The sequence below is a fragment of the Lucilia cuprina genome, chromosome 3 (genome assembly GCF_022045245.1).
Source record: "Lucilia cuprina isolate Lc7/37 chromosome 3, ASM2204524v1, whole genome shotgun sequence".
In the NCBI taxonomy this organism is placed as follows: domain Eukaryota; kingdom Metazoa; phylum Arthropoda; class Insecta; order Diptera; family Calliphoridae; genus Lucilia; species Lucilia cuprina.
Window position 1 is genome coordinate 57,250,855 of NC_060951.1, and position 24,153 is coordinate 57,275,007.

Genomic DNA, 24,153 nt, shown 5'->3' on the forward strand with positions numbered 1-24,153 from the left:
TGTAGAGTAAGAGTAGATTTTGTTTTCAGGTAAAATGAAATCTTAATAAACGTGTAAAGTTTTCAAACTATTTATGACTCTATTTGATTTAAAAAAAATCACTAAAAATGTAAACAACACAAAAAGGGGTTTAATCTTATAAACAGCTAAACTGAATATTGAAGAAATGAAAACAAAAAAAAAACTGTGTGACATATTCACTGAAATGGAAAATGATATAAATTTGGTAAGCCGAACCTTAGTGAATACAAAGAATATGTATGGAGAAAAACAAAAATTTAAATAAAATTTGTTGTCTTTGGCGGTTTAACAAATTAAAGACTTTTTGATTTAGCTGTTGGATTTTTATAATATTAGAAGTCAAAATGGGATCATTTACGCTTCAATAAAGCAGCCAGATAACATTTTTTTTAATAATATGCAGTGTAGCAGAAAGTTTTATATTTGGGGAAATTTAAAACAAAGAGATTTTTAATTTAAGTAAGACAGAAAGCTAAAAGAACAGAAATTACAAAAAAAAAAAACAATAAAATGCTGCTGAAAAAGCATTTATATTCTTAAATTGAGGAATGAAAAGAGCAGTAATTATCTCATTTTTATGTTACCAAAAAGTCCTTTAAAATCAAAATTATTACCTTTAACAACAACTTCAGAAAGCTTTACTTAAATATATTTTTTAGAAGCCAAAGCTTTTCCAAAGTTTTATTGTAAACCATAGCTAAATCATTAAAAATATTGTGAAATACAGCTTTTTTAAACAACAAATTTTTTTAAATATTATGTTAAAACAATATGTAGATCTTAATAAAGCTTTTCTTACAAAGCTTTTAATGTAAAATAAAACTAATTTTAAAAATATCTTAACAAAATTCAGATATAATCAAAAAACTCTTATTTATAATTATCATTACATAAGTTATCAAAGCAAATTAAAAATTCTCAAACTTCCATCATATTCCCTGTACACTTAGACGTATGATGAATATTTGTATTACAAACAATAACTCTCATTCGCTATCATTCTCTTGCTTTGTAACAAAATTTCTGGAATTTCCATTAAAACTCTTTTTTTGCAAATCCCAACAAATGCTAAAATAATAAAATAAAATCATACAGGAAATTAAATGTAGAAAAAAAACAGCAACGACAACTAAAAACAAACTTCAAATAAACAACAATAAACAGAATAATAAAATGTTAGGAAAATTATTTTTTTTAGTATCTAAAACTTTACAACAAATTGAGCATAAAAACCATAAAACATGGCGAACTTGTACGAAAAGTGTGGCAGCAAAGTTATGGCTACATATTGTGTGTGTAAGATTTTTAATGTGTTTTATATGTACTTTTGGTACATTCTGCAACATTTCGTTATGTGTGGCATACTGTTAGTTTTAATATTTACATATGGGAATCGTAAATAAGAATGGATATCAAATGAAAACTAAGAAACAATTTGGAATATGGCAGTAAAACTCTAGATATTTACTTGTAACAAAGACTAGTGCATACTTTACTTTAGTATGTAGCAATATGCAATATGTATAAAGTAATAATAGATGAAAAAGATTGAACATATCATAATGCGTTTGGAAGGCAATGTTGCATACAAATTGCAAATTGCTTAAAGCTGCAAAATGTTTGCAAATTTTTCAACTTTAACTTAAACGTTTCTTTAAGATGCCTAATGCTTAAATAAAGGTTTATTTTATAAAAGCAAATTTTGTTTTATTAAATGAATATTTCTTTAATAAATTTTTTCAGAAAAAAAGCTCAAAAAAGCTTTTAAGTTAAAAATTTCCTAAAAAAAGTATTGTAAAAGAATTTATATAAGCTTTTAAATAAGTTGAAGTAAAATTTAAAAATGAAGCTTTTATGGGAACTTTTTAAATACAATTTTTAAAACATACAAATTTTGCGGAATAAGCTTTTAATACCAAAAATTTACTGGAATATATTTGAAAAAAAAAGCTTAAATAGAAAAAGCTTTACCAAATAAAATAGCCTAAAAAGGGCTTTTTATAAAGGGACTTCAAAACTTAAGCTTTAACTGGAATAGTTTATACATAATTTAAATTGATAAAGTTTTACTGCAAAAAGCTTTTCTAACTAAAATATACTTATCAACTTTTAAAAATAAAGCTTTTCCTAAAGAAAGTTCAAAAGCAAAGCTTTAGTGAAAAACGTTGTTTTTTTCAAAACTTATATTAAAAAATAAAGCTTTTCTGAAATAAGCTTTAAAAATAAATTTTAACAGGAATAAATTATAAAAATTTTCTTAAATACGACGTCAAAATACTTATATGTTTGTTACAAAAAGTTTTTTAGGAAAAGTTTTTAATAATAAAGATTTTTCCTAAAGAAAATTGAAAAGTTAAAAACTAGACTATTAAATAATTTTAGATAAGCTTTTTTAAAAGTAAAGCATTTTTGAATAAGCCTTAAAAATAATAAGCTTATAGCTTTCGAATACGCTTAAAAGCTTAAAAATTTAAGATTTATATGAATAAGCTTAATATATAAAGCTTGAAAGCTTGACTTAAATAAGCTTAAAACATAAAGCTTGACTTGAATAAGCTTTAATTAAAAATGTTTTGAATAAGATATTCTTAAATAAACTTTAAAAATAAAGCTTTACTTAAAAAACACTTTTTTTCTTGAAAAAATGTTTAAAATTAAAGTAAAACTTGTTGATGAAGCTTTTCTTAAATAAAAACTTTTAAGTAATTTAAAAAAAGCTCTATTCTAAAGTGGTTTGTATTAATAAAGCTTTTCTGAAGAAAAGTAAAGCCTAAAAAGTGTTTCAAATCTTCATCCTTAAAAGATATTTTATAAAAGGCTTTTAAAGCTTTTATGAAGAAAAGTTTTCAATAAAGCTTCTCAGGAAAACGTTCACGAACGTTTTCCTGAAAGTTTTTATTTTTTCTAAAAACCTATTTCATAATAAAGCTTTTAAAATTTTCTTCAAAGTTTTGCTTTTACTGTAGTGTACATTTTTGAAGGATAATTTGTAATACAGTTTAATTAAAAACAATAAACTTTTCATAAAAATTTAAAAGTTCATGAAGAGCTTTTTTCGAAAATATGTTTAAGATAAAATCAATTGACTGTAAACCACAGTTTTATTTTATTAAAGTTATTTCTATCTTAGTATTAAATTATAAAATTTTTATAAGTTTTTGGTCACAATTTTAATATAATAAAGTCATGGAGTGGTGGACATCCCCATTGTTTTCAGTTAGCTTTAAAGACAAACTTGCCGTATAAGGGATATAAAAACGTACTTTTATTTTTTAAAATTATGAAAAAAACCTACCAGATATTAATATTCAACACACAACGAAAACAATTTTTCTACAAAAATGAAAAATTGTGGTTTGCAGGAAATAAACAAGCAAAAAAACAAGATAAAGGGTTTTATTTTACACAATTGTTTTTTATAAGAAAATGAATTTAAAATTTCACAAAACAAATTAACAAAAATATTTCTATAGAATAAAACTCTATATAACTGAATGAATAACAATTTTTTTGTTTTAAATTGCAAGAAGAATTCTAGTAAATTTTTAAAAGCAAATAGATAAACAAAATTTTATTGTATTCTCTCTTGGAAAAATATTTTTGCATAATAAACTAGAAATGAATGATACAGTTTGATTATTTATGGTTTTCTAACATGATATAAAACGGAATTGTTTTAAATGTTTTGTAAAAAGAAATTTAAACAAATAGTTTAGTTTACTTTTTATTTGAACTTTTGTTGTTAAATGATGTTCTTGTTTGGATTGGAATGGTTTTCTTGTGTGTTAAATATATACTTAAAAACTGTAGAAAAGTTTTATAATTATAGAGTACTTTTTTTATTTTATTTTTAATAGTTTATATAAGTTTGCCTTTTTATGTGTACGAGTAATGCAATATCTGGGAAATGTTTTATAAGAAATAGTTTATTAAGAAAAGAAATAAGGAAGGAGTTTTCCAGAGAATTGTTGGTGTTAGTAGGTGTGAAGTACACTTAAAGAAATGATTGAGTGTTAATGCAGTAGTCAAATATTTAGGCATTTGAGCCTTTTCATACCCTTCACCTTCGTGAGAAGGGTATATATAAGTTTGTCATTCCGTTTGTAATTTCTTTAATATAATTTTCCGAAAATGTACGGGAACTTTTTGGTGCTTTTTAGTTTTTCAAAAGGTACTTTTTGAGTTTTATATAAAGATGAATTAAGAAACATGAAATTAAGTATGTAGAGTCCTGATTAGGCGAGAACATGTCAAAGGAGATTTTTTGTACTTTTTCATGCTACAAAAGGTATTTTTTCAAAAAATTAAAAAAATGTATTTAATATTTTTATAATAAACTTTTTTAAATAACACTTTTCTAAAAAATAAATAAAGCTCCTTTAAAAAACCTTAATAAATTGTTTTAAATAAAGCTTTGTTTGTGTGAAATGCTTTTATGCAATTTTTTCCATAAAAGAAATTTTTTGATATAAAACTTTCTTTAGTCATTTTTAATGAAGATTCTGTTTTAATAAAGATTTTATAAATATTTTAAAAAACAAATGAAAAAATCCAAAAAAGCTTTTTTATAATTTTTTGTATAAAAATAAATTATTTTTGAATAAAGCATTTTTAATTTAAGCTTTTAGAGTAAATTTTTAATAAAACAACTTTTTAAAATTAAAGTTTACTTAGGTAAGCTTTTCTAGAAAAACCTTTATACAAAAAAATTAAATAAACCTTTTTAAATTAAAGATGTTAGAGTAATTTTTAATAAAATAGTTTTTTTTATAAATATAGTTCGAAAAAGCTTTTATAAAATTTTTTCAAATAAAAGTTTCTTTAATCATTTTTAATAAAGTTATCTGATAAAACTTTTTAAATGAAGATATTATAAATAAGTAAATTATTTTGAATAAAGTTTTTTTTAAAATAAATGTTGTCTAAAGTAGCTTTTTGAGTAATTTGTTTAATAAAATGACTTTTTTAATATAAATGTTTACTAAAAGATGTTAAACAATTTTTAAAAAAAAAAAATACTTGAAAAATAGTAACAAAATAACAAAAACTTCACTAAAAAAAGCTTTTTAATAACCATTTTATAAAAAAAAGTTATTCTAAATAACGTGTTTTCAATAAAAACTTTAAAAATAAATGTTGTGTGATAAAGCTTTTAAAAGAAATTTGAATAAGAATCTTTTTGTAATGCATACATCGTTGTCGAAAAAGTTTTTTACAGCTTTTATGCTGACCTCTTTTTACATACAAAACTACTTTAAACTTCTAATAAAGTTTTTTTAGTAAAACTTTTTCTAAAAAAGAAGTAGTCTCTATTGAAAAAGTTTTTAATTAAAGCTTTTTTAAAAAAATTGTTATGTGAAAAAGCTTTTAAAAGAAACTTTGATAAAAAACGATTTAAAATAACTTAAAGCTTTCTAATAAGTTTTGTTTTGATAAATATTGTCTGAAATAGCTGTATGTACTATGTTTTTACACAAAACTTTTTCAAAATAAAACTTTCATAGAAAATGTTAAATAAAGTTTCCCTGAAAAGAGATTTTTAATAAAGCTTTCTGTTGAAAACTTTATCGAGCACATTTTTTGTAAATTTAAATTGTTGTCAGAAAAAGCTTTTTAGTAAAATACTTCAAGAAAAAGCTTCTCTTCAGAAAGCTTTATTTATAATGCTTTATTTATAATGCTTGTTTTAAACTCATGCTTTTCTGATTTCTCTTCAACTTTAGCGTTTTAATATTTTAACCTAGATAACTTTAAATAAGAGGATATAATAAATTTGTGCTCATGTTTGTAATGATGCCCAACTGAAGATCAGATTGGTTGATTATAGCGAGATATATATATTTGTTCGATATTTTAATAATTTGAAAGTTTATTTCATTTATATAGCACACAATTGGTCATATAACTCCTACATAAAATCTATTTCCAAGAAATTCTTTATTAAAGTTTCTAAAATCATACTAAGACTATTATTTTCTATTTGTTTTCCTTTCGTTTCTATTCACATCTCTTTATTATCCTAACAACAGTTGTTGTTGGCAATATTGATGTGGCTTGTTGTGTTATTGTTGCTGCTGTCTGTTTTTCTGTTGTAAGATTTAAGTCAATTTTGTGCATGTTCTTGTCTTGACTTTGATTAATTATTGTCTTCGAAACATTTTAGGCTTCAAATAATAGATTTTATTTTCTTTTTGTTGTTGGTACTAGGTAGAAAAAAAGGGAAAAACCCAATAAAAAAAACTTATTAGAAAAGTCAGCAGGGTATCTACTTATTCTAGGAAATTGAGTATTTTGTTAAAGTGTGGAGGAATACATACTTGATAAATACTTGAATTATATTGAAATTACAAAGAGATAAGTAAATGACCTTGTTAGACTCTATAGGCAAATAGAAGTAAATAATAATATTAAACGAAAATTAATGGGCCACATAATAAGGGGAGAAGGAGGTACGAAATGTCTACTGGGAAAGGTGGATAAAATATAAAACTTAAAAAAACTGCAATTGATTGACAAGCAAAGTTTAAAGACAAATCTAAAAGAACAACCTAAAATATTAAGAAATTATTGATTTTTCTTTCTCATGATAAACAAAACAATATTATGTTTAATTTTAAATAATACTTGCAAGTGAATTTTATGTCACACATTGTTTTATTTCGTTTGTACTTAAAAACATAAATCATAAAAAAATATCTTCTGTCAGTTTATTTTTTTTTAATAAATGATATTTAATAATAATGATTATTTATAGAAAGTAGAAAAAAAAAAACAAAATGATATGATTTATATGATAAACGACTTTTTTATTAAGGAAAAATATAAAAGATGGAAGAGAAATAGAAATTTCTAAACAAATAACAACTAGTAATTAAAAAATAATTAGAAAAAAACTTTTATAACATTTATTTGCATAAGAAAATAGAATTAAATTAAAGCAAATATTAAAAAAAATGTTTGCACTACATCACTATATTAGATACTAAATCCTGCCTAAAATATACAAATCAGCTCAGTCAATTTAGGTATGTCCGTCTAAAAGCCAAAAAAAAAAAGCCAAAGAATTAGTGAAAGATAAAGACATTTTTGTTATTAGGCGGTCTAGAAGAAGAGTTTCTGAATAAAAACTTTTAATACCCTACACCATTATATCAGGTTTTACATCCAGTCTAAAGTATATCAATCGGCTCAAAATTACTTACTGTCCGTCTTTCCGTATGCTTGTGGAAGGCTTGTGCTCAGGTTGAAATTATTATTTTGACCCAAAATCTATTTCTTATTTCGCTTAGCTCCTATATAACCGCCTGACCTCCTCTAGATCATTTTAGCTCCTAACATTGGTAAATGTTCTTGTATGTCAAGAAAAAATCTCAACAAAACTTAGTTCTATAAAGATCTCTAGGGCACTGCTCAGGCCTCATTTGACCTTAGGCCCCATACAAACTCCTTTTCAGAATATGGCTCAAAATTCTCTTATAAACTTTTTAGCTTATAATAATGTTAAATATTCATGTATGTCAACCAAAATCAGCAGAAGGCAGCCAGAAGGCAATTATGGCAATAGTAGGTGATAGAATTTAACTGAATACTCTTCCAGAGGTAAGGTTTATATCATATGGATACCAGGTCACTGGGGCGTAGTCGGCAACGAAAGGGTTTACCTGACATACGCAAAACCATTCGGTGCAACAAAAGCTTTATCAAATGATCGGGTGAGAGAATCCCTATGGGGTGACCATAATGAGAGCAAGACCAGAAGTCTCCTGACCATTATGAGAGCAAGACCAGAAGTCTTCTCAAGCAAGCAAGTCTAAAGTTAGTATGAGAAATACTTTCTTTGCAATTATCAGGCCTTAGTCGAATTCGTTAGATTGAAGTATCTTGGAAGTGATGTTATTTCTGAAATAACATTCCTGACTAACACTTATTGGAATTATTTTTAGAAACATTTCATACTAATTCCTCATAATCTTTATTAATTAAACCGAAGTTCTCAAACAAAACTCATTTTGCTAATTTAAAACTAAATTTGGAATAAATAACAAGAGAAAAACCATAATATTTTTTCTTCTCAACCCTCTGTTAGCTTAAAAAAAAGAAAATGAAATAATCTTTTAGTTCAAGGCTAAATAAAAAAATATAAATAAAAAGAAAACCGCTAAAATAAGCATTTCTGTAAATTAATGGCTTAAAGCTCTGGCTGCAATCAAGTTTAAAGTGAATTAAACAAAATTTATTTGTTTTCTTTTTTTTTGTAAATAAAAACTTTTCTTTTGTAAAGATTTTTTGATCTTCCATTATAGAGCGTATGATTAATATTAATATGTTATGATGGTGTCTAATAAATATTACACATACGTGCTAAGTTACTTTTTACTTTTAAGCAAAAAATGTATACACTTAAAAGGATTTTTGAGAGGTTTTAAAAGATTTATGGTACAAAAAACTTTTTGGGTTGAAGAAATTAGTCACGTTCTTGAGTATAAATTTAAAATCCTTTTTATTTTAGCAAAGTCTTGTTGTAGCAATATAAGGAGGACTATAGTTGGTTGAAGTAAAAGTAACATAAAGTAGACAGACTTGAGAGAGACTTCAGAAGTAAATGTTAAAAGTCTACTGCTGTCTCTCTAAAGGTAATCTGGACCCAGCCCTTAGCCCATCTGGCTTTTAAACCCCATATGTTTTAAATCCATCATTAGTAGACCAGTTTAGTGCAAATTGTATGAATTTTAAATTCTAGTTAATCATTAATATTGAGAACGATTTTTTTTTAAACAAAGTCAAAAGAGTAATTTCCTTGAATGAGGTTTCTATTTTTGAGCATAACAGGTGAACACAAAATTAGGTCCTAATAACTTCAATTTGAATTCAATATCATTTATATGAAGCAAACAATAGAAAACATTCAAATACGGTTTCAATTTAATCGTGTAAAACCTACATTACAAAAAAGAAATGTATTTCTCTCCAGCTGTTCTTCACATCACTCATATTTACTCATAAAATTCATTTAAAATTAATATACATAAAGAAAAACAACTGATAAACAAACAAAAAGGTAAACGTTTTTTTTTCCTGTTTTATTATGTTTTATAAAACAATAACAAATGAATTGCAAAACATCTACTGTACAATTGAATGCACCTGTAGAGATTTCGTTAGAAAAAAAAGATGAACAAATGCATATAGATTTTAAATTGAATAAAAATAAATTTATTTAAATTAATTTTCTTACTTTCAAACCAAAGTAGGGGGAATTTTGTATTCGTAGTAAACAACAACAATTAAATTAAGCAAAAATCAATATGTGGTAAAACCCAAAAAAAAGAAAAACAAATTAAATAAAAGTAAATTTAAATAAAATAATATAAGTAGTTTCGTTGTCATGCTACAAATTATTAAATATTTATAAAAATGAAAGTACTTTCGTATGGTTTTATTTTCAATCATGCATACTCATTTCATAGTATGGGGATTTCATTAACGTTTGTATGCTTATGTGTGTAGTTAACATTGAATAAGTATGAGTATGTTAAAGAAATTTCTAAAATGTCAGTCATTGTGTCATTAAAGGAAATTGGTTCAATTGCTTTCAACGCATATCATACGACAAACAGTGTTGAAGAAAACAAAATGAACTGAAATTTGCAGATCTCCTAAACAAACTATATACTTTTTAATCAACTGCATTAACTGGATCTTCGATATTATTTTCATGCACCGGACATGGAAAAAGTTTTAAAGAAAAAATACTACAGTAAAGATTAGACTAGATTATAGACTAGACTACAGACTAGACTATAGACTAGACTATAGACTAGACTATAGACTAGACTATAGACTAGACTATAGACTAGACTATAGACTAGACTATAGACTAGACTATAGACTAGACTATAGACTAGACTATAGACTAGACTATAGACTAGACTATAGACTAGACTATAGACTAGACTATAGACTAGACTATAGACTAGACTATAGACTAGACTATAGACTAGACTAGATATTTTTAGATGTATTATATATAAAAAATTCGAATAATAAAGTATTTACATTTCTGTCACAGTTAACCACCAACACATTGTGTTTGTTTGCAACATGTGCTTTGTATGTATGTACTTAACTTGAAATCTGAAAATGTAGAAGCGGGTTAAACACACATAGATAAAATATGTATGAATGAGTTTTTCAACATTTACACAAATGCAATTAGACTGGAATGAATTTCAACAACAGATCAAATACTTAAACAAATTCTCATTGTCATTACGTTAAAATACACAATATTAAAAGAATAAGGAAAATACAAACCGGCAATGACCGATATTGCTTTAACCCACATTCTACTTTAAAAATTAAATGTTTGAGGAAAACTAACTAAACTAAACTAAAAACTAAGAGTAATCGTATTATAATTAAAATTTAAATGACTTTTCCACCAAAAATCGATAAAAATCCAAATCAGCTATTTTTTAAATGTGCCCAGTATACATAAATTCTATTTTCTATTTGCCAAACATTTTAACAAATAAATTTTCTAATAATTTCCTTTCTCCCACATATAGATTATAAGCATATAAGCATATTTTCTTTATATATTCTCATGCAGTACAATTCCGTTTGTATACAACATTTCTTTAACGTTAAATAAAATATTCATTTGAATGTATTTACAAACAAGAACAAACATTTATACGTCAATTAGAAATTAATTGGAAAATTAATTTTATTTTATGTTCGGTACAAAATTGTATTTAGTTGATAGTAAAAACGCCTTCTAAAATGCAGCCAAAAACTAAGTGTGTATCTTTAACACGAGCGAATTGTGTTAAGTTTTTTGTTTAAATCTCCACATGCCTGGATTTATGTGCTTGCATGTGTTGAACACATCTCCTAACTATAAGTCAAAGCTAGAAATTATTTGAAAATGTTGTTTGAGATTTCCAATTCCTAAGTATGATATTTGGAAATATGCATAAGAAAACATTAAGGAGTATGTAATTAATAAAGTGTGGAGCTTAGTTATCCCTAGAAATAGGCAGCATTTAAAAAAACTAACTGACTAACTAACTTACTAACTAACTAAGTAAGTAACTAACTAACTAACTAACTAACTAACTAACTAACTAACTAAATAATTAACTAACTAACTAAATAATTAACTAACAAACTAACAATTTAACTAATTAACTAACTAACTAACTACCTACCTAACTGACTAACTAACTAACTAACTAACTAACTAACTAACTAGCAAACTAACTAACTAACTAATTAACTACCTAACTAACTAACTATCTTTCTTTCTATCTATCTATCTATCTATCTATCTATCTATCTATCTATCTATCTATCTATCTATCTATCTATCTATCTATCTATCTATCTATCTAGACTATAGACTAGACTAGATATTTTTAGATGTATTATATATAAAAATTCGAATAATAAAGTATTTACATTTCTGTCACAGTTAACCACCAACACATTGTGTTTGTTTGCAACATGTGCTTTGTATGTATGTACTTAACTTGAAATCTGAAAATGTAGAAGCGGGTTAAACACACATAGATAAAATATGTATGAATGAGTTTTTCAACATTTACACAAATGCAATTAGACTGGAATGAATTTCAACAACAGATCAAATACTTAAACAAATTCTCATTGTCATTACGTTAAAATACACAATATTAAAAGAATAAGGAAAATACAAACCGGCAATGACCGATATTGCTTTAACCCACATTCTACTTTAAAAATTAAATGTTTGAGGAAAACTAACTAAACTAAACTAAAAACTAAGAGTAATCGTATTATAATTAAAATTTAAATGACTTTTCCACCAAAAATCGATAAAAATCCAAATCAGCTATTTTTTAAATGTGCCCAGTATACATAAATTCTATTTTCTATTTGCCAAACATTTTAACAAATAAATTTTCTAATAATTTCCTTTCTCCCACATATAGATTATAAGCATATAAGCATATTTTCTTTATATATTCTCATGCAGTACAATTCCGTTTGTATACAACATTTCTTTAACGTTAAATAAAATATTCATTTGAATGTATTTACAAACAAGAACAAACATTTATACGTCAATTAGAAATTAATTGGAAAATTAATTTTATTTTATGTTCGGTACAAAATTGTATTTAGTTGATAGTAAAAACGCCTTCTAAAATGCAGCCAAAAACTAAGTGTGTATCTTTAACACGAGCGAATTGTGTTAAGTTTTTTGTTTAAATCTCCACATGCCTGGATTTATGTGCTTGCATGTGTTGAACACATCTCCTAACTATAAGTCAAAGCTAGAAATTATTTGAAAATGTTGTTTGAGATTTCCAATTCCTAAGTATGATATTTGGAAATATGCATAAGAAAACATTAAGGAGTATGTAATTAATAAAGTGTGGAGCTTAGTTATCCCTAGAAATAGGCAGCATTTAAAAAAACTAACTGACTAACTAACTTACTAACTAACTAAGTAAGTAACTAACTAACTAACTAACTAACTAACTAACTAACTAACTAAATAATTAACTAACTAACTAAATAATTAACTAACAAACTAACAATTTAACTAATTAACTAACTAACTAACTACCTACCTAACTGACTAACTAACTAACTAACTAACTAACTAACTAACTAGCAAACTAACTAACTAACTAATTAACTACCTAACTAACTAACTATCTTTCTTTCTATCTATCTATCTATCTATCTATCTATCTATCTATCTATCTATCTATCTATCTATCTATCTATCTATCTATCTATCTATCTATCTATCTATCTATCTATCTATCTATCTATCTATCTATCTATCTATCTATCTATCTATCTATCTATCTATCTATCTATCTATCTATCTATCTATCTATCTATCTATCTATCTATCTATCTATCTATCTATCTATCTATCTATCTATCTATCTATCTATCTATCTATCTATCTATCTATCTATCTATCTATCTATCTATCTATCTATCTATCTATCTATCTATCTATCTATCTATCTATCTATCTATCTATCTATCTATCTATCTATCTATCTATCTATCTATCTATCTATCTATCTATCTATCTATCTATCTATCTATCTATCTATCTATCTATCTATCTATCTATCTATCTATCTATCTATCTATCTATCTATCTATCTATCTATCTATCTATCTACTTTATATCATTTCTGAAAATCTTTAAACATTTCTACCACAGAAAGTCTGCATTAAGTCTATTTTTTTAAAATAGTTTTGAAAAATTCCTAAATATTATAATAATTTCTTGATTACAAAAGAAGGTCATCATTAAGTTCTAAATAATCTACAAATAATCGTATACCATTTTAATTATTAAATTAATACATTACATAAATACATATAAAAAATACTAAAACAAATGTTTTTTCTTTAAATAATTTATTTGCAGGACTTCATACCACGCCTCAGTGGAATGGGCTTGTGTGTGGTAAATTTAATGGATGACATGCATGAATACGTGAGAGGACTATTTTTACTCATGTAAGTAACAAAAAACAATTTCCAAAATAATCTACGTTTTCCTACTGAATTCTAACAAAAGTATTTCTCTTTATTAAGTTGCTTTATTGTATTACAAACAACTTTAAAAAATTATGTTCATTTTTAACATTTCTTTACAAAATATTTCCAGGTATTGTGCTCCCACCGTACTCTTGGCCTATTTATACATAAGAACCTCACAAGAATTGCGACCACCGGAAGAGCCATTGGCCGTTATGTTGTACGAACATCGCGTTGACATTAGAATGAGGCAACGGTGAGTAATTTTCTATTATTTTAAAGTGGTATAATGGAAAGCAAAACTTAGTTAGAATGACAATAGATCACAAACAATACAAAAAGAAAAAAACTGTAACAAATATCTATAATAGAAGACAAGCGAAAAAATTAAATAAATGTAACAAAGAGCGAATGAACAAAAACAATTTTAACAAAATAAAAAATGTCCTTTTCTTCAAAAGCATTCACTATTGTCAGATGATAACATTAAAGATGAGGAAAAAACAGTAAACAGGAAAACAAAAGAAAATTTGTGTAAAATAAAATTAAAAGTCATGGAGATAGTTTTTAGTCGGAAACGAAAGGAAACAAACATCTGTCATTTGTTTTACGGCATTTTTTATTGTTATTATTTACAGTAATGTTAATTGTAATGAAATTTGTTAGGATTTTATTTACTGCTAGAAAGATTTAATGCTATTTTGGTAGCAGACATTTGGCTTATAACTACAGAGAATTTTATACATATGGAAAGCTTAAAATTAAGCTTAAAATTAATTAAGCTTTAGAGGTAATCCCTAATGAAAGAGAGCTTTTTAGATTTTCATTGTTTTTTTAATAAATTTGAAATTAAAGCTTTAATAGAAAGCTCTTCAGATATGTTTGAGTAGGATTGTTTTTATTTTTATCAAAATACAGAATTCTTTTTCAACCACTGGGTGGGTATGGAACGGGACTGAATCACCTTGCTAAAGTACTCGAGCTATCTAATCTATTGCCATAGCAGTCCCAATGAGGAATAAGAGGCATCATGGAAAAGCATTCACTGGTCTAAAGTCAATAGAAGAGAAGGTTACCCCAACATTTTAATAAATTAATGGATAAGATACCGGAATCTTACGCCGGAATTTGACTAGAGGGGTTTGATGTCATGAAAGATTATTTACAGTAAAATCCTCATCATCTAATGACCAATTCCAATGCATTCATTAAACTCTTAAAGCCTGCGCATCCACTCTACTGAGTTGAAACAACACCCAGGGACTAATTGGTAAACCGAATAGCGGACTACATAATAACATGACAGGACTTATTTCAATGGCCATTAGAATACACACACACCCAACCATGAAGAAAAATTGTTGTTCTAACAGCGATAACAGAAATATATCTTAAAAAGAAACTACTTCACAGAGAACCAAATCAAATCAACTGTCCCTTCCCGTAAATTTGGGAACAAACAACAGACACCACGTGGATCCTCAAGGAACATCAAACAACTGATTAGTCAGGACAAAAACCTGCGGGCAATTGGACTTCCATAGTACCAGATTATCTAAAGCTCTGGTTCCATACAATACCAAATCATTCCAAGGAAAGTGAATACTTTTCTTTCATGCTGTTATTAATAACTTAAGAAAAATGTTATATTCACTGAAAGCTTTCATAAAGTTTTTCTATTTATAGGAGTAAATTGTATTTTTAAAGAAAGCTTTCGATGATTTTGTTTACAAGAGAATTTTCATGAAAATTATTAATGCTTTCAATTTTCTATTAAAAATGTTTATTTTTTATTAAAAACTTTCTAGAAGTTGAGGCTAATTTTGGCAGCTTATAGAAATTTAATTTTTAACATATTTTATTTATCTTTTCTAAGAACTACAAATTTATTTCTAGTTCAATGACCGTTTAATAACTTTTACTTCCAGCAAACAAACAAATGTTGTTATAACAAAATATGTTTCACTTCCTCCTCTTTAGAACTTTCTTAAAATCATAAATATTTATAGAAAAAATTTGCTTTACTAAGTTCTTAATAGAAAACAAATGCCTATTAATGATGGTTAAGTACTATAAGTATTTCAATTGTATTTAAATAATTGAAAACTTATGTTTATGTTATTTTTGGTAGTAAAATAAATTTGAATGCTAGAGTTCGTATTCATAAACATTTATCAATGATTTATATAACAAATTTTGCACGAAAATTTTGTTTGATAAACCTTTGCTAAATATTTATAAATAAGGCAGTAAATCAATTAGTTATTATGCATAATTTATGGAAATAATTAACTAAATAAATAGTTAATGCATTTAATATTCTGTATTTGTTTAATAATATGTGTTAAATGTTGGTGATTTTCTGGTTAAACTAATTTATTATATTTGAATTGTTTAAAGTTTATTAATGGTGATTTCTGAGATTGATAACTATTTCAATTTTTTATCTTAAATGAAGTTTGAGAAATTCTTAGTATTTGCCCTTAATACTTTTAAAATTGAAAAAAATTCTTAGGAAAAATATCAATATATTTTTTATTCATTTCCAGAGGGATGGCAATTATATAATATTTATAAATAATATAAAAAACAATCAATTTATTTAGAAATTTATTTATTTTGCCATAAAACACATATATAAAATAATAAAGAAAACAGAAATAAAAAACATAAATTCAATTAAAAAAAAACCTACTCTAAGGCATGTTTAATAAATTTTTCTACAGCCTACATTTAGGCTTAATATAAAAGTAATATGATAATAATTCCCTTGTTTTATATTTATTCAAATTTTATACTAATTTATAAAGGTTAATTAAAAATTCCAATTTTTATATATTTTTAGGTTTTCTTTTTATTTTTACCAACAATGGCAAGCTTTTTGCTTAAGCTCATAACAATTAAGTTAAAACTTTGTGTTTTTTTAGCATATTTTTAAGGGATTTTATTTACTAATTGGTATTTAAAATAAATTATATGTATTTAATTACCACAAATTATAGGATTTGTCAAGTTAAATTAAAAAAAAATAAATAAATAAAGATTACTCTAACCTAGATTAGAAGTATTATGAAGCATATAGGAAAGGGATGAAAAGTATTTATATGTTATAAAAAACTCCTATTTAAATTGATAAATAAATGCTTTATTTATCTTTATTTTTAGAATTATTATTAGAAAAACAAAAATAGACTTTGCGGGATTTTTACATTCAAAAAGGTCGAGATTCACAGAAACCTACTTTTAGGATTAAAGTCGAAGTGCTTTACGTAACTACCACTGGGCAAGCTTTTATGAGGAATCACCCATTGTGCTTCTTATACGCAGATGTCAATTTTCGTATATGGAATTTCGGGTCCAGTATACGTGTACTTTGCTTAAATACTTGGCCTGTAACCATTGCTTAATTTTCGAGATTCAAAAATGTCATTTCCACTTACAACCTTGCAGATATGATGTTCTCTGTTGAGTCGTCAAATGCACCTCGAAACGTTTAGCCGAAGACTTTCTTTTTACCCTAAGAACACATTATGGTAAATCTAGTATTAACAGAGCTTTCTGAACATACCTTGAAAAGGAACGAAATGGTATCACATGTAAAGATACTTTTTATCCTTCAGAGAACAACATACAACAGACTTACTCTAGGTATTTAACACTAACTCAATTACAACGTTTAGTACTACAATCACTCTTTGGGGTATCTGTTGTAATTCGGCAATAACACCGAACTTACCCCGAAATATAGTCTTTTAACTATCTCTTTCCTCAAACTTGGGTCTAATCCATAGCCCCTATGTCAATCCAAGAAATGACCGAGGAATGAATTGACATTATAGTCCGGCAGACTAGAGCTACTGGTAGCACCTCTTTACCACAGGATTGCAATAAACCAAGATGATGGTTTTTATATATTTTTATTTGACAATAAGAATATGTAAATTTTAAATCAACAGACTAACTAAATAATTCAGTTTTATTTTCCTCCTTCTAAAATTATAATTTTAAAACATATATACATAGCTTATCGCTCATTCATGGCCTTCAAACAATTTTTAGCCTACTTTTAGGCACTTAAAATAAATTAAATTCAAAGCCTACATTAGGCAGTTGATACCTTTCGTAAAAAGTGCTTTTAAAATCTTCATTATTGTTGATTTTCTAAATAGAAACATCTGTTTTTTTAAATACTTTAATAATAAACAGTTTTAATGACTTTGAGGATTTAGCTACTAAAGAAGATGCCTAAAACCTTATTGACAACATAATTCAATTGGCTAAAGCATTCATACAGCAAAAACCAACCACAACAAACATTTTAACACAAATTATCACAAAACCACTTTACCTCATCTTTGTCAAACTAAAACGAATTTGTTTTCCTATCTATTTTCTAAATTTTCAGCAACTCATCGGCCTCTTCGGTAGACCGTTCGTACAGTGGAGCCACCACCGCTACTATAGGCGGAACAGGAGGTGGTGGTGGTGTGCTAAATAGTCACAGCACTTGTATGGCACCGTATTCCACCGGCACCGCAACAAGGTCATATGATTTGTACAGCGCTGAATGGGATGTAAATCGTGAGAAACGTAATCAACGTAATTTTGGCAGTATGGCTGCTGCCCAGGTTGTGTGTTTGTGTCCTTTGATGATTTTACGCTTTGCACGTCTCTCCATTGAGGAAACGTACGAGAATCAAAGACATTTTGATTTCACCTACTTGATGTTTGTATGGATTGCCTTTTTGCCCACGGTTATATTCCCCTGTATCTATGCCTCACAAATATTACCAAGGTAAGTAGGTACTTAGTAATTATGAGTAGAGGGGTAAGTAGGCAACGACAGCTGCATAAATTGTGCTAAATTATTTTTTTGCACAATTTTCATAAATAAATTATATTAAATGGTAGTATGTATGTATATATTTTGTAATTATTTAAATTGAAGGTGTCAGGAAAGAAAAGTTTTTCAGCAAATTAAAAACATAAATTATTGTCAACTAAGTTGTAGTTGAATGAAAATACAATTTGAGCTTTTAATGAAATTTTCAAAATGATAGGAAATGCTGTTGTATCAGTACGACTGAAGCCGATAGTTCTTTCCAGGGAAATAAACTTTTGGCTGGTATATGTGTCTCTGGGTCTGCAATCTTTCTAAAAACTAACAAACTTATTAACTAACTAACTAACTTACTTCCTAACATCCTTACTAACTTACTATCTTACTAAATGACTAACTTACTAACTTACTAACTTACTAACTTACTATCTTACTAACTTACTAAATGACTAACTTACTAACTTACTAACTTACTAACTTACTAACTTACTAACTTACTAACTTACTAACTTACTAACTTACTAACTTACTAACTTACTAACTTACTAACTTACTAACTTACTAACTTACTAACTTACTAACTTACTAACTTACTAACTTACTAACTTACTAACTTACTAACTTACTAACTTACTAACTTACTAACTTACTAACTTACTAACTTACTAACTTACTAACTTACTAACTTACTAGCTTACTGGCTTAATAAGTAACTTTCTAACTTACCAACTTACTTACTTACTTACTTACTTACTTACTTACCCAATAACTTACTTACTTTTTAACTTACAACTTACTAACTAAGAAAATGTTCATTATTTTCTGCTTAAACGACAGCTCATGCCTTTCCTTCGAGAGATTTTTGCTCGCTTTAGGGGTGAATTTGGGATATCAATCAGAATTAATATTTTGTAATACAAAACCAAAGTTTTAAATTTTGTCTAATATTTTTATTAACTTAAAACAGAAAATATTTTTGTTCACTTGTACTATCAACCTACAGCATCTTCTATTCTCTTAGAAACTACACATTTAAACTATTAAAACCTCATAATGAAACTCCTCAAAAAAATTGTGTAATCCCTTTTTCAAACATTTTCCCAAAGAAAGAATTTAACTTAAGCTGATTTTAATGTCTGCGACAAATTACAAAACTCAACATAAATCCATTAGAATTAAAAACAAACATTTAGAAAGAAAAAAAAAAACAAAAATATTTTCGACTTTTTTAAAACTTTCGCAAAAATGTTCTATATAAAATCTGTCATAAATAAGTATTAAAAGTTTATAATCCTGCAAGTCTATAGTTTTTGTTCTCCATTCGTTGGTCGTAGGAGACAAAAAACATATATTTTAAATATATATTTAAATAAGACTTATATACTTTAATAAGACTTAAGTACTAACGGATTGCTTATATAGAGGGAGTTAAATAATTACTTATTATGCTCGCTTACAAAGAGATAATTAAGTAAGCGAAATCCAGGAACTATAACTAATGTACTCACTGCACCATTGTTTAGCTAAACCCAATATAAGTAAAAATATATACGTTTAAGAATAATTCAACACTTAAGTAGTGCAGACGGTGGAGTTGTCGTTAAAACTAACTTACATATATCTAACAAATAACTATTTAGCTTTAAAATTTTGGGAGTAAATATATGCTTAATTCCCATTAGTGTTCTACATATTGTTACCACCACAATTTCCGTTCTGCCAACCCACAGATAAAGAGTTAACAATTAAATTAAATGTTTTATTTCAGCAACAATGTTTTAGATAATAATTTGATTACTTATTTTATAAGCAATTTGTATTCAATAATAAGTGAAATTAATTTGGAATAGGAAGTAACAGAAATCGATTTTCTAAACCAAAGTAAAAAACTTTAATGACACTTTTTTGATTTCTCTTTAACACGTCCTGCTGGCAAAATTATTGTTGGATCACATTTTGAATTGTTGCATCATATTTTTTTTTTTTTTTTTTTTATTTTATTTCTTCTCATAGAAAGCCTTTAGAAAATGTATTAAATAAATGTATAAAACTTTTTCTTGTTTTTTTACTCTTTTCTTTTATAACTCAATATCTACCACATGCTACTTCTGGTGTTACATCAACTGGATGATTAAAAAAAAAAACAACTACAACAACTATTCTATATTCAAAACAGAGAGGAACAAGAACGTCTACGAGGTTACTTTCGTTTATCATCAAAACGTTTGTCTAATAAATCGAATAAGAAACATACAAAAGGTGGCAATGATGGTCGAAGAGGTGGTAGTGGTGGTGCAGGAGGTAGTGATGGTCATACTCCTAGTTCAAGGGAAGATTCCATAGAAAAAGATGAGAATACAAATACAACACAAGCAACATCTATCATCTTAAATGGAGATGGTTATATGAGTGGCAGTGGTGGTGGAGGAGGAGGTACTGATATGGTAGGGGGTGTTGGTAGTGATGCATTAGGATCTAGTGTTGCTAATAATAAACATGGAAAATATCAACATCATTCTATGTGTAAAGATGGAGTCAATGTTGGGGCTACTAGGGTACTACCACCCAGACATGGCAAAGATGGTGCTAAACTGTCCAAGCGTAATGATTCCTTAGCTAGTGTGACTAATGACAATGTACATGATGCTAAGAAATACAAACGTAAGAATAATTCTACGGGAAGTGTTGGCGGTGGAGCAGGAGGTGGTGTTGGTGCAAATTCACTGTCCTCACAACAACAGAGTGATGTACGCATTAATATAATTTCCGATGGTAAAACTAAATCCTCAACACAAAGACGTATAAATTCTGTGGATGCTGTTATTGGCCGGCCATCTTGTTTGGGTGGAGGTCAACGCAAATTAACTTTGGAATCGTTAGATAATCGTTCTTGCTCGAATTTAACCTCCTCCACGTATTGCAATGGCAACAGTAGTCTGCTGGATGATGGTGACGTTAGTAATTTTGGTGATGGTGAAGATTCCTCCATAGTAAGTGGCATGATTGTACAGGCTTCCAGCAATGGCAGCAGCACCGGATTACCACCTTACTATGAAAAGAAACCCAATGGCATGAGTTTGTATTCCAGTGGTGGTTTGCGTGCACGAGACATGTCTTTTGATGATTGCAGCTCATTTTCTCGCATCGATTCTTCCAGTACGTTGGCACGTGAAATGGAGATAATGGATTTATTAGAGCGTGAAAGATCTAGTCTAGATATGCAAGAGTTATTGCAAAGAGAAAAGACCAATGAGTCCATAAAAAGAAGGGAAGGAGAGCGTCGTAGATTACCGGATATAGATAAAATATGTCAGAAATCTCCCAAACCTAAAGTGGATCCCTATTCATATGACATATCCAACAATACTTCCATAACATCATTGTCGGCTAAAGTGCCCACCTCCACGGATCCCCTAAGGACAACTGATTCCTTTAGTTTATCTTCTCATATGAATGAGGATGATGCTTCCCTTAGTTTACCTTACGACAAGGAGCCTATACATTCCTCAAAGTCACCACAACGAAGTAGTATTGACGAGGAGGTGCCCTCCGATTTCTTTGATAGTTACACACCCGGTGATACCACCGCCATATTACCATCCTCAGCGCCTGCTGTAAGCAGTGCTGTACAATATCAGTACTCACGTCGTTTAAGTCGCAAAACCTCGGCCCATCACAATTCGGGTTCTAATAGCTCACATCATCATCACAACCATCGTATGTCCAAGCGTGACAGTTTCAATTCACTGAATAGTAACGATTTAATAGCTGGTGCTTTCGGTGAACTGGATCCCACACAACCCTTAACGAAAATGTCTGTGATTGAGAATCGAGTGGTGAGACGCAGTGGCAGTGGTCGTACTTCTTCGTTTTCTTCCTCAGCACGTAGCTCTATGAAATCCCGTGATTACGGTCATAGTTCAACGCATTCGGCTCATCCGGAATTGGATTTCAGGGAAAACTTTTTGGCCGATTTGTAAGGGAAGCACAGGTACACAATGTTCTAAATGGTTTATAAAGCTTAAGGGTGCTTAGCTAAATTAAGTTAATGAAAACTTTAGAGGAATTTTTTTACATAAAAAAGTAAGTATTTAAGAAAATTTATAATTGTTATAGTTAGTTAAGAGATTAAAATATATATACATATACATACACTTACATACATATAAATGATTTAAGTGAATTAAAGTAAAAATAACTTTTGTATGTTAATTTTAGTTTGTAAGTTCGTAGCAGTTGAGTGAAGTGCTTTAATGTGAGTTTGAAAAGTGGTGCAATTAATACAAAAGTTATTTTTATCTTGTTCCTGTATGAATAACTTTTAATTAATTTCTAGGATAACACGCAAGTATTGATTAACAATTAATAAAAGACCAGAAAAAAATAAAAGATTTAAGAGAGACAGACGCCAAAGCTGTTTGAGAACTCTTACATAGAGATTTCGAATAAAAGATGATAAAAGATAAACAGGAAAAATACATTCCTATTAATTGTTAATCAAACCTCGTAAATATAAAGTTTACTCAATTTTTATGTTTAGTCTTTAACACATAAACGGGTTTTGTAAAAATGAATTTAAAAAATTTATGAGATAAAAATCTATAAAATACATAAAACAAACAGAAATTATGCAAATTGAGTGGCTTTGTTCGCAAACAAAAGTTCAATTTTAAACGCAACGAAAAGCTTCAATAAACAAAATGGAAACAAACAAAAAAAAAAATAAACTTAAAAAGCTTTAAACACACACAAAAAAATAATCTTAAAACATAGAATAGTATTGAAAAAGATAAAGGTAATGAATCAGGACAAAAGGAATCTGAATGATAAAAATTTCCCAAAGCTCTGGTCATTTTAAGACAACAGTTAATTTTCTAAGAGGAATCTGAATGAAAATGTTCAGATAGATCTTCTAACTTTGAGTGGAGATCACTATAATACAAAGCTTTACTTGGTTCTCTTCTCTTTCAATGATATTAAAGATTGGTTTTCAACCAAGAAAGTATTCTTTTGTTAAATAAAAAAAAAACTTAAGATGACCTTGGCCCAATATTATAAAATTGCATAATTTAATAAATATTTTTTTTTACAAAACACAAATCCAAAACAAATATTGAAATAAATATATTTTTGTACTTTTGACTAAAATATAGAAATAAATAATATATAATTGTTAATAAATATCTAAAAGAAATAATCAAATTACTAAATTATTATAATATATAGACAATTTATAAAAAATATACTGTAATAACATTTTAAAAATTTAATAAAATTGTATAAAAAGTAGTTAAGTTTTCCTAAATTTTCTAATTGTTAAATTTAAGACTTGGAATTTTTTATTAAAAAAATTAAAAAAAAAAATAATAAATGTTATAAAAAATATAAATTAATTAATTACAATATTTGTGTATATTATATTATCACAAGATATCAGGAAGGGAGTTATTTAGTCCCACTCTAAATGATCGCACAGATTTATAAAAAAGATCTGTTCAAAATCTGAAATGGATTTGTAACGACAATTTTAAGTTAATATTTCCATATGAATAATGATGATGATTTTCTAAGTGTGAAAAGGAGACACTAGATTATAAACTAGAGTATGACTTGACTACAAACCTGACTAGACTAGACTATAGACTAGACTATAGACTAGACTATAGACTAGACTACAGACTAGACTATAGACTAGACTATAGACTAGACTATAGACTAGACTATAGACTAGA

General features: G+C 27.1%; 1 protein-coding gene across 1 annotated transcript; it reads left to right on the forward strand.

The window, feature by feature from the left end:
• Window positions 1–205: 205 nt before the first annotated feature.
• LOC111681376 lies at window positions 206–23,518 on the forward strand. Its single transcript, XM_046947123.1, has 5 exons — window positions 206–226; window positions 13,469–13,560; window positions 13,712–13,837; window positions 17,987–18,376; window positions 20,598–23,518. The coding sequence occupies exons 1-5, from the start codon at window positions 206–208 to the stop codon at window positions 22,399–22,401; spliced, it is 2,433 nt and encodes an 810-aa protein (XP_046803079.1). The 3' UTR covers window positions 22,402–23,518.
• Window positions 23,519–24,153: the final 635 nt, after the last annotated feature.

Excerpts from the sequence above, each read along its gene's own strand:
- LOC111681376 (XM_046947123.1), top strand. The coding sequence starts at position 206 with ATGGAAAATGATATAAATTTG. Across the intron at positions 227-13,468 it reads TGGAAAATGATATAAATTTG|GACTTCATACCACGCCTCAG; the intron begins GTAAGCCGAACC and ends ATTTATTTGCAG. Across the intron at positions 18,377-20,597 it reads GCCTCACAAATATTACCAAG|AGAGGAACAAGAACGTCTAC; the intron begins GTAAGTAGGTAC and ends TATTCAAAACAG.